The following is an 11,436-nucleotide window of genomic DNA, read 5'->3' on the forward strand; positions in this document are numbered from 1 at the left end:
TGCCTATGGGTCCACCCACCTAAGGGTTGGGGTTAAATTCTGGTATGGAGGACACCACAGCAAAATGGACACAAGCTTTAAGGCCTGTTTTCACCCAGCAGAACTTTAAAGCAGCCATGTGGTGATGGGACATAAACAGGTGCCATAAAAATCACCAACAGTTACTGAGTGCTCACTATGTGCTGATAAAGTACATCATTTATCCTCACCACAGTCCCATGAGGTAGGTGCTCTCATCCCCATTTTAAGATGAAAAAAAGCACAGAGAGGTGACACGACCTGCTCGAGGTCACAGAGGTAGGAAGAGTGGAACCATGTTCAAACCCAGCAGCCAGGCTCCAGAGCCCCCATTCAGAGCCACCCTGCAAGGTGGCCCCACTGGAGCACACGAGGGAAAGTGGGGTGGGTCTGTGACCGACAAGAAGGGAGAGTGGGCGCTGGAGGCAGGAGAAAGGAATCTCTTTACGACAGTCCCAGGAGATGGCTGCCATTGTCCCTGCTTCATAAATGGAGAGAGTAAGGCTTACAGAGATTGTCACTGATCCAAGGCCACAGGCCATGTGGCAGAGCCAGAATTTTAACCCAGGCCTGGGAGCTCTTAGCCAGCGGGTGTTGCCTGGAGACCAGCAGCAGTGCAGAGCATCAAGGCCCTGCAGGGGTGGCGACGGGTGGGGAAGGCATTCTGCAGCTGAGGAGCTGGGAGCACAAATGGGTCTGGGTGTTGAAAGGACAGGAAGCAGAGCCCGTAGGTAGGGCTCTAAGGACGTAGGAGACAGGAGATGAGGACCAGTCAGAGCTCGGCAGGGTCCTGAGGGTTGGGTTGAGAGGCCAGGCAGCCCAAAGCATGATGGACTGTCTTGGGAGGTGATGAGACTCCTGCTGGTTTGGAGTAGATTTTTTTTTTTTTTTTGCAGTACGCAGGCCTCTCACTGTTGTGGCCTGTCCCGCTGCGGAGCACAGGCTCCGGACGCGCAGGCTCAGCAGCCATGGCTCACGGGCCCAGCCGCTCGGCGGCATGTGGGATCTTCCCGGACCGGGACACGAACCCGTGTCCCCTGCAGCGGCAGGCGGACTCTCAACCACTGCGCCACCAGGGAAGCCCTGGAATAGATTTTTTTAAAGGGTCAGGGGGTTCCCCTGGTTGTCTGCTGGCACCTTCGAAAGCTGAGGAATGACAAATAAAAGTGGGACACTGAAAGGGCCCTCTGACAGCTGTTGAAAGGGCCCTCTGACAGCTGTGCAATAAAGGGCTGGGGCAGGGTGGGGTGCTGAGTGTGGAGGCCAGGAGACAGGGAGGAGGAAGCTTCCAGGAGAGGCTGGGCAGGGACTGAAACCTGGGCAGTGGGAGGGTGGCGGAGGTGGGGGACAGATGGGAGAGAGTCCAGCAAGTGGCTGCAAGCATCAGGAGGCCTGGGGGCCAGGACATGAGGGCTGTTCACAAAAGTGGAAACTTGGAAATAAGAGAAGGTTTCAGGTGGGGAGGACACAGAGGAGTTGGGGTTGAGAAGACAGCAGGAGAGGGGTCCAGGAGAGTCACAGAGGCAAGGACAGGAGATCAGAAAGAGGAAGGGAGTTTGGAAGCCAGAAGAATAGACAGTGAAGTTTGATGCCTTCCATGGTGAGAGCCGAGAGGTGAGAGGCTTAGAGAAGCATCCTTGGGAGGAGCCAGGACAGAATGATGGGAAGGGGTGAGGGTACTGTCGGCCGCTCCTCTCCCAGTCCGGGAGACTTGACAGAGGAAGCAGACATCACAGTAGCCTTCCCACAGTGGATATTCAATGGCTATTGCATCTACAAATGCAATTAAGGGCCAGTAGGGGTCTAACTGAACTGTAGTGAGAGCCATCTGAGGAGGGATTATTCCCCCTATTTAATAGATGAGGGAAAAGAGGCTCAGAAAATAAGACTGACTTGCAAAAATAAACGGAGAAGGCTGGACCTTGGGCTGGGGGTGGAGGAGGGACCCTCAGGGGCTCCAAGTGGTGGTAACATTCCGAAGCCGCTTCCAATGCTGGGGAGGAGGAGTGGGGTTTTGCTTAGAGTCCACTCCTTACCCACCTCCCCTCTTGGGGGTCTGTGAGGTGCCCTCTGATCTTTAAGCCATGGTGCAGGTGGGGCAAGACAGGCAGATTGAAATGAAGCAGACTTGGGGGGATCCGGAAGCTTTGCTGTGGCCTCGGCTCATGGTCCCAAAGCAAATGTAATCCAGGGCCCAACCTATTCTCAGGGTGGGGAAGAATCTGGGAGAGAATGGGGGGTGCTCAGAGGGGCTCCCCACGGACAGAGGGAGGGTATGGGAGCCTCACTTTGGCCCTGGAAGAGTCCAGGCCTCCTCAGACAGATGGGGCCCAGGGTGGCAGAGGGGACAGAGAGCAGCTCTGCTGAGGCCAGCACTTCCTGGGAGGCATATGTGGACATGGAGGGGACTATGTTGGCCAGGGAACACCTGATACCTCCTATATGCCAGCTTGTGCCAAGCACCTTCATTTCCCTTGGAGGCTCTTCACACTCTGCTGCCTGCAGTTTACACAGGAGGAAACTGCAGCTCAGAATGGTTGAGAGACCTGCTTAAGGTCACACAGTGGCACAGCAGGAACTATTCAGGGTTGTCTGGTTGCAGTCTGCAATCCTTCCACCACCCTGGTTCTCAGAAACGTTTCTAACTTTGCTTTCAAAGCAAGTTCCTATCAGCTCCTTAGTGGGCAGGGTGGGGCTGCTACCCATTCTACAGATGGGGCAACCAAGGCTCTGAGGGGTTGGGGCCAGCTCGGGTTACAGGAGTTACAGAATAAGTCTGCAGAGGAGCTGGGGCCAAGCCCCAGGCATCTCCTAACCACCAAACCTGCTCTGGGGTTGCTGAAAGCCCAAGCCGCACCCCTGGGGAGCCGGGAGTCCAGGCCCGGTTTTGCATCAGGCCCTGTGAGAAGGTGTTTCCTCCTCCTCAGTGGGGCAGCCACTCCGCTGGGCTGCCGGTTGAGTCAGCCTTAGGCCCTCACTGCTCTTCGTCTGGTCCCTGAAACTCAGCTGCCAGGGGAGCCGGGGTTACCCGACGAAGGTGTCCCCTCCATACTGGACCCCTACAGGTAATACACCTCGGGGCCAGAGGGCCCCTGCCAGTGTCCCGAGGGGTGGGCACTGCCACCTGGTATCCTGAGCACCCTCTAGGACCTAGGGGTCGGGGAGGTGGAGCGTGTCTGGGGCTGGAACAGCCAGACAGACGGACAGACCCTTAAACTGACCAATGGGTCTGTCCCATAAGTGTTGAAACAGAGTGGGGAAGACCAGACACTGGATTCTGCCTTTGGAACCAGAGGGGACTGCAGGTAAGCGTGTGCTGCTGGGGACCCTGGGCTCAGATGCCCACAGCCCAGCCCAAGCAGACCTCAGGACAAGGGCGGGCAGGGTCAGTTCTGTGGAATGTCCCTCCACCTCCATACTCATACACACACACCTGGTGGCCCCCAGGGCACCAGAGTACACACCACAACACACAGCCCAGTCACACATACACACACGCGCACACACCCCACCGTGCTGTCGCCCAGAAAGTCACAGAACATACCACACAGACGAGAGTCCCCCATGCAGCACCACACTGTGACATGATGCCCAGACACACATGCAGTGATACAACATTCACACCCACAAAATATACAGCCTCCCAGATCCCACAGTCTGCAGACGCCTGCTGAACAGAGACTCACAGTGGCACTGGGTAACACAGGGGCAGCCACACAGGCTCACACACCAGGCCCCAGAAGAGCTCTAAACAGTGCGTCTGTAACACCCAGGATCTGCACACAGTAGATGTTCAGGAAATGCTGTTAACATCGGTCACACCGGCATTTCCACAGCGTCATACACGACACCCTATAGAGACACCCACCCACCTCCCGGGTGAGGGTGGGGCAGCAGGGGGAGAGGGCTCGCTCGAGGGGCTCGCTGACTCAGCTGGGAGGGCACAGAGCGTGGGCTGGCGGCAGGCACAAGCCAGGACCTGCCTGCTGAGTGTCCTCTTCCCATCTCAGCCTTGCCTGGTGCCCCGGGAGGGAGGCGACTAAAGGGGCGGGAGGAGAGGAGAGACCGCCCAGCGGGCTCAGGCCACGGCTCTGCCCACGGCCCCGTCACAGGCTCCTTGCCACGTCCACATGCCCCTCAGGGCTGGGAAAACGTTTTCCTTCCGGAGTCACCGTGGTACCTTAGCTGCTTTGCAGCACTCGGCCTCCACCACCAGGTCCCACCCCAGCCAGGTCCTGGGTCAGGGCGTGGGGAACCCATGTGGCCAGAGTAAAGGGGTCTAGGGAGGGGCTCCAGGCCAGGGGGCAGGGCTGACAGCAGGGGCAACCTTGGGCTGGAGGCCTCCGTGGGAGTGGGTGCAGCAGTTACCTCCGGGGGAGGAAGTTAGGCTGTGAGCTGGGGAGGAGGCTGCCTCAGACAGGAAGGCCCAATAGGCCAGAGCAGGGTGGAGGTGAAGGGTGGAGGTGAAGGGTGGAGGGAAAGGACCCAAGTTGGGAGATTCCCGGGGCAGGGTGGTGAGCAGATATGTATGTGCACCTGTGCGTCTGGCTGCGTGTTCGTGTGTGTGCATTTCCCATGTGTGTGCAGGTGCACGTATTTCTGCATTTAACTAGCCAAACTTTTACTAAGCATCTGCTGTGTGCACAGTTCTGGCTTTGAAGATGAGGCCCTGTCCCTGACTCCAAGGAGCTCACAATCTAGTTTGGGGGATGCAGTATATGTGTGCAAAAGTGTGTGTGACTTGTATATATCTAAGGACAGGTCTTTGTCCCTGGACTTATTCTTGTATAGGTGAACCAATCTGTGGGTCCTTGTCTCCCCTGTGTGCATGCGCCTGTGTGCAGGTTTAAGGATATGTTACATGCATCTCTTGGTCTGGACATGGATCTGGGCCTATGACTGCATAGGGCCCTTTATGGGGGACCGGGTATGCATGAGCCTGTCTTTATATAGGTGTCAGTGTGCATGTGTGACCAGGTGTGCATCTCACTGTGGGGAACTATATCTACATGTATCAGTGTGTGCATGTGCGTCTCTACATGTCTTTGAGTGTGTCCCTGAGTATGTTCATGGGTCTCGGTGTGCATGTGTCAACGAGTGCATCTCATGCAACCTTGATCTCAGCCTTCCTGGGCTTGTACCCCACCCAACATGGGGGGTGTATATTTGGGCAGAAAAGGCAATTGGCTCCAGGATGTGCCCTGTATATGGGCAGGCCTTTACCTGACCCTTGCTCTGCCCCCAGGGAGCCACGTGTGCCCAGCCTGGGCGCTGCACCAGCTGATGCCCCAGAGGGGCCACCCATATCGAAAGGGGCTCTGGTCCCTGCCTGGCCCCCTCATGGCACATGAGCCACAGCCTGAGGCTGGTGGGCAATTGGATCTCAGCTTCCTGACAGAGGAGGAGCAAGAGGCTATTGCCAAGGTCCTGAAGCGAGATGCCCACCTGCGCCAGCTGGAGGAGGGACGGGTCAGGTAAGGCAGAGTAGGGGAGCCCCAGAGGAAGGGGCCTCAGGCACTGGGGGACTTGGGTGACTCCCACCCTCTCCCCTACCAATGTGCAGCCTGTCAGATATCTGGGTAGTCTTGTTTTTGCCCACTGGTCCACTCCACCCTTGGCCAGCTCAGTTCATCACCTCTCCCAGGGTGGCTGTACCAGTTCCCTTGCTGGCCTCCCTGCCTCCAGGCTCGCCCTTTCTGGCCCACCCTCCATGCTGCAGCTGGGACTCTCCAGATCTGTCTTTAATATCCTCTCCTGAAACCTCACATGGTTCCTCAGCATCTCCTGTCAGGGGCAAGCTCCAAAGCGTGGTCCACAAGGCCTCCCTGGTTGGACCCTGCCAGCCTCTTCCACCAGTAAGCCTCACCCTCTGACACACATATACAAAATGTCCACTACAGCCACTCGGGTGCTCCACAGTCCCCGAACACACCCTTCGCTTTTATGATGTTTCTCCTGCCTGGAAGAGCACAATCACAGAGCAGCATGGGACTTACAAGTAGTGTTTGGGGACAGACAGACACCTCCTAGCTTGTAACCTTGGACCTCCCCAGCACCACTCTCCTCATCTGTAAAATGGAGCTAACGAGCCCTACCTCATAGAATTAGGAAGGATTATACACAGTCATTTAATGAATAATAATTATTTTTCTTCTCTACCTGGAGAACTCCAATTTGTCAGTTAAGAGCAATTCCCATGTCACCTCCTCTGGGAAGCCCTCCAGTATTCTCACAGGCAAAGCTGGCCCTCTTACATACATCATGGCTCTACCTCACTATAGTGTACTTGTCTATTCTGGACTCAGTCTCCCCACCAACCTGAGCTCCTCCAAAGCAGGGATCAAGTCTGATTTGCTGTTGTATCCCTGGCCCCAGGTACAGGGCCTGGCACAGAGTGGGTGGCAATAATGTTGATTGCATGAGTGGTGACAGCCACGCCCTCCCCCATCCTCCAGCAAGCTCCGGACATCGCTGGCAGACCCTGGGCAGCTGAAGATCCTTACAGGGGACTGGTTCCAGGAAGCACGCTTCCAGCGGCACCACCACGCCCACCTTGGCTCTGACCTTGTTCGCGCCTCCATCCGCAGGAAGAAGGGCTCCAGGGGTGAGAGGAGCTCCCCAGAGTGGGGCACGCCTTGGGCAGCCCAGGTCACCAGGTGTAGGTGGACAAGGACAGAGGGCCCCTGGTTTCAGTTCCAGCTGCCCCTGGCACTGTGTGACTTTGGGTGGGCACCACCCCTCCATGGGCTACAGGAGGTGGGTGGGCATCTCCAAGGGCCAGACATCCTGAGAAGAGAGTTTCACAGAACTTCTCACCTGGGTGCAGGAGACCAGGCTCAAGGCAGCGATGGGGAGGCTGAGGCTGCTGGGAAAGAGACCGAAGAGGCGCTGGAGCCCAGGTGAGGAGGCATGGCAGGGAGTGGAGGGTGCCTCCCAGTCACCTGGGGCCCATCTCTGACTATACCTCTCCCTCTTCCCAGGCTCCCCATGGACGAGGCCCCCCAAGAGAGGTCCAGCGAGACTGAGGTGAGTAATGAATGACTGAATGGGCTAATGAATGAATGTACAGCGTCCCTGGCGTGGAGGTGGGATGTGCTGGGGAAAGCGCCCAGCCTGAGAACCAGGAGACCCTGGCCTGGGCCGCTGTCATCTTCCTCTGTCAAACGGGGGTGTGGGCCCATCCTCTAAGGGAAACTCTGAATTGGTTACTAGGGGTGGAGTGTGGACTGAGTTGGGTGAGGTCCAAGACTCAGATGCCACCAATGGGACCCTGGGAGTTAGGTAGGGCAGGCCCTGAAGTGTGAAGGGCTGTGAAGGACAGGCCAGACTGGCCCTGCAGCTGGTTGCCAGCTCTGCCCTGAGGGCAGTGCAAAATCGGAAGCTGGAACCTCTGATCCCTTCACCACTGGCCCCCTCTGTGACTTCTACCCCTTGCTTCTTTCAGGGACCTGATTTCCCCTCACCATATGACCCCCCAAAGACTTCAGATCATGAGGAGGAGCCCCAGGCCCAAGAAGGTGAGTGGGAAGGTGTGTGCTGGGAGCACAGAGAGGTTGCGGGGATCAGAGGCAGCTCTAAGTGACCCCAGCCACCTGTGTTCACCTTCCTCGTCCTGCTTAGGGGGCTGGTAGGTGTGGTCTCCACCAGCGACCGCAGGCCAGCACTGGGGTCTGAATGGGGGTTGTAAACCAGCCCCTCCAAATTTGCTCAGGGGCAGGGCGGGCAGGGGAGGGGCTCGCTGAGCTGTTTGTGCCCCTCCCAGCCCCCGGCACCGGGGGCGTTCAGGCCTTCGCCGCCGAGGAGGCTGACTCTGAGCTGGAGCCTCCGTCGAGGGGAGAGGAGGAGCCGCAGCCCGCGCCTGCCCAGGTAGGCGGGAGCGGCCCGCGGCTGCACTCAAGACCCGGAGAGGACTTCAGGCGGGGAGTGCAGCTGCCCGAGGCTGCGAGCGGTCCGGGACCAAGAGCGGTCGCGGGAGGGGCGGGGGGCTAGGGGGCGCCCCCGTCACTTACCCCCTCCTCAGACCCAGGAGGCGTCCGAGATCCTGGAGAATGGGGAGGAGGCCCCGGGGCCCGACCTGTCACTCCACCGCGTGCTCAGCAGCAGCTTCTCCACGCCCAGCCTCAACTCCTCCGCGGTGAGGGGGTGAGGGAGAAGGCCTGGGGTGGGGGTGGGGTGCGCCTCCCCTCCCCGTATCCCGAGGCGTTGCCCCTGCATGACCCCTCCCTTGACCCCCGGGCCTGACACTCCAGCCTCCAGGCAAGCTACCTCACTTTACCCCCCTCCCCTCCCATCTGAACCCTCCGCGCTCCCCTTCCCCGGCCCCGACGTGAGCCCCGCAGCCCGCTCTGACCTCCCCACCCTCCGCCCGCAGCTGAGCAGCAGCCAAATGAGCCTGTCCGGGGAGGCGGAGGCGGGCGCGGTACAGGTGAGCGGCTCCCTGTACTTCGCGCTGCGCTACGAGCCTGGTGCCGCCCAGCTGCGCGTGCACGTGATCCAGTGCCAGGGCCTGGCCGCCGCCCGGCGCCGCCGCTCCGACCCGTGAGTGTCTGACCCCGCGAGGAGGGGCGCTAGGGAGCCGCTCTCACTGTCCAACCCCACCGCTTTTCTTGGCCTCAGTTTCCTCATCTTCAAAATGGGAATAACGTTCTTGGTAGACGCGGGAGCTGGGTGAGATAGCTCCTGTAAAGCGCTGCACGAGGCCTGGCACGCGAAGCTGCGCTCCCGGCTGTGGCTGGGGAGTAGACGCTGGAGGGGTAAAGGGGGCCCCCTTCACCTCCGGTCCTCACCTGCCCCGCTCCAGCTACGTCAAAAGCAAACTCCTCCCGGGTAAGCAGAGCAAGCGCAAGACCTCAGTGAAGAAACGGAATCTGAACCCGGTCTTCAACGAGACTCTCTGGGTGAGGCTGCGACGCCAGGGCGGCCCCCCATTAATGAACCGAACGCCCCTTCCTGCGGGGACCGGGTGGCGGGGGCAGCCATGGTGTCGTCATTGCCGGTCGTTCCAATCCTCCATTCTGGGGGAGGAACGGCAGGGAGGCCCTCGCATTAACGCGCTCTCCAACATGTCAGTCTAGAGGTGGGCGCGGCGCTAGTCCAGACCCCCATTAATACCGTCCGGGGTTCCCCAGGATTCCTTCCAGCAAGGAGCGTGGTAGGATAAGCCCCAGCCAACACTCCCGCAACACTGAGGCCGGGGCCATCGACGCTGCTTCATTAAAGTGCACCTCCTGTCCCCAGCACTCCGTCCCGCAGGCCGAGCTCCGGGGCCGCGTGCTGAGCCTGTCCGTGTGGCACCGCGAAAGCCTGGGTCGCAACATCTTTCTGGGCGAAGTCGAAGTGCCCCTGGACACGTGGGACTGGGACTCCGAGCCCACCTGGCTCCCCCTGCAGCCCCGGGTGAGCAGCTGACCCGCGGCGCAGATCTCCCGCCTTTACCGCACTGGGCTTTCCCCCAGTCCCCGTCAGCCTCGAAACCTTACGGCCCCATGCAGAGGTCTGCCCAGGGCTCTCGGATTCCCCGACCCGTCGGTGTCTGGAGACTCCGCTCCCTTCCGGCCCCTTTTCCCTAGGACTTTGTCCCCACCCGCTGACGAGCCCGCCTCTCGCAGGTCCCGCCCTCTCCCGACGACCTTCCCAGCCGCGGACTGCTCTCTCTGTCCCTCAAGTACGTGCCCGCTGGTTCTAAGGGTGAGTGACCGCCGGCGAGAGACCAAGCTGGACGTGCCTTGAGAGGCGGGGAATCTCTGTCCCGCAAGGGTGAGGGCCAAGTGTCTGTCCTTGGGGCAGGGCCTGAGCCGAGCCTCTTTGCAGGCGCAGGACTGCCCGCGAGCGGGGAGCTGCACTTCTGGGTGAAGGAAGCTCAGGACCTCGTGTCTCTGCGCCCAGGACCCCTGGATACCTACATACAATGGTGAGGGGCATTGGTACTTCCCCGCCTCCCTTCCATTCTCATGCAGTGGAGCTCCCCACCTTCAACAAACCCCTTCTGATCACCCACCCTTGATTCCCCACTCTGGGCTTTGACCGCTGAGCAGAGGTGGAGGGGAGAGCTTGAGCAAAGGCCTGGAGTCAGGAGAGTTGAGGACTCCTCTGAGCAGCTGCATTTCAGTGACTGGAGCATAGGACTTGCTGGAGAGCTGAGGCTGAGACCTGGGAGGTCTCAGGGGCCTGTCCATCTCAGGGGCCTGTCCATGGAGGCCCTGGAAAGCCAGGCTGTGGGGTTTGGTCCTGAACTTGCAGTTCAGTGGTTTTGAAAGTAAGCACCGGAGGAACTCTAGGGGTGCCTCCAGGTGCGGTCCCACCCTCAGAAAGTAAAATAGAGGTAGGCCAATGAGGTTCTGAGTTCCCAGCCTTGATTCAACAAGAGACATTGTTTTTCTTTTAGGTTTTGTACTTCTGAATAATATTTTTGTCTTGAAGAAAGGGCTCCAAGGCTTTAAAAAGTTTGGAAACTACTTCTGGGGGGCTGTGAAGGTGACTGAGCTGAGGAGTAGCAGAACTGCATTTCAGAGACATTACTCTGGGGTCCTGTGAATAGGGGTTGTAACTTTTAAAGGCAGGAGATCTGAGAGGAGGTTGGCGCAAAGGTCCCAGGATACTAAATTATGCCCATTTAGGACCCCAGGGTTTGAGGCCAGTTCTCAGGCAGGAGCCAGAGGACATGGACATTGTGAGGAAGTATGGGTAGGACTCGGTGACTGGCTGGTTCTGGGGGGTGTGAGGGGGTGGCCACTTGACGCCAGCCCACCTCCCCACAGTTTGGTGCTGCCTGATGACAGCCGGGCCAGCCGCCAACGCACAAGGGTGGTGCGACGCAGCGTCAGCCCCATGTTCAATCACACCATGGTTTACGATGGCTTCGGGCCTGCTGACCTGCGCCAGGCCTGTGCTGAGCTCTCTCTCTGGGACCATGGGCCCCTGGCCAGTCGCCAGCTGGGGGGCACACGCCTCAGCCTGGGCACCGGTGAGTGGGGCAGAGCCCTGAGGGGACCCGATGCTAGGAGGCAGGGGCTTGACATGTGGCCCTGGGCACTTCTCTGTCCTTTCCTGAGCTTTGGTGTCTATGGAGAACGTGGGGGTGATAGTGCGTGATCTGGGACCAGGCAGGTGTTCCTTGGGACCTGGGGTGTCCAGTGTGACCATGTCTTCCACCCCTGCCCGCCCACATCTAGGCAGCAGCTATGGGCTCCAGGTGCCCTGGATGGACTCCACACCTGAAGAGAGGCAGCTGTGGCAGGCCCTCCTGGAGCGGCCGTGTGAGTGGGTGGACGGCCTTCTGCCCCTCAGAACCAACCTCGCCCCCAGGACATAGCTGCCCTACAAGCCCTACAAAACCCCTCTTTCTGGACCCCCATCTCAGGGCCTGCCCTTGGCTAAAGTCAATAAAGTCTATTCTGAGGGCAACAAGGGGCTGATGTC

General features: G+C 59.2%; 1 protein-coding gene across 2 annotated transcripts; it reads left to right on the top strand.

The window, feature by feature from the left end:
- Positions 1-2,977: 2,977 nt before the first annotated feature.
- On the top strand, positions 2,978-11,389 carry SYTL1 (synaptotagmin like 1). 2 transcript variants are annotated; one of them, XM_060081340.1, is made up of 15 exons: positions 2,978-3,083; positions 5,264-5,492; positions 6,474-6,622; positions 6,845-6,917; positions 6,999-7,044; positions 7,463-7,535; positions 7,781-7,884; positions 8,039-8,152; positions 8,390-8,556; positions 8,819-8,915; positions 9,256-9,414; positions 9,627-9,705; positions 9,829-9,928; positions 10,776-10,981; positions 11,190-11,389. In XM_060081340.1, the coding sequence occupies exons 2-15, from the start codon at positions 5,302-5,304 to the stop codon at positions 11,327-11,329; spliced, it is 1,698 nt and encodes a 565-aa protein (XP_059937323.1). In that variant the 5' UTR covers positions 2,978-3,083; positions 5,264-5,301; the 3' UTR covers positions 11,330-11,389. The 2 variants fall into 2 exon arrangements, with proteins under 2 accessions (XP_059937323.1, XP_059937332.1); XM_060081349.1 differs by lacking the exon at positions 2,978-3,083 and adding an exon at positions 3,282-3,323.
- Positions 11,390-11,436: the final 47 nt, after the last annotated feature.

The sequence above is a fragment of the Mesoplodon densirostris genome, chromosome 2, assembly GCF_025265405.1.
Source record: "Mesoplodon densirostris isolate mMesDen1 chromosome 2, mMesDen1 primary haplotype, whole genome shotgun sequence".
Taxonomy (NCBI): domain Eukaryota; kingdom Metazoa; phylum Chordata; class Mammalia; order Artiodactyla; family Ziphiidae; genus Mesoplodon; species Mesoplodon densirostris.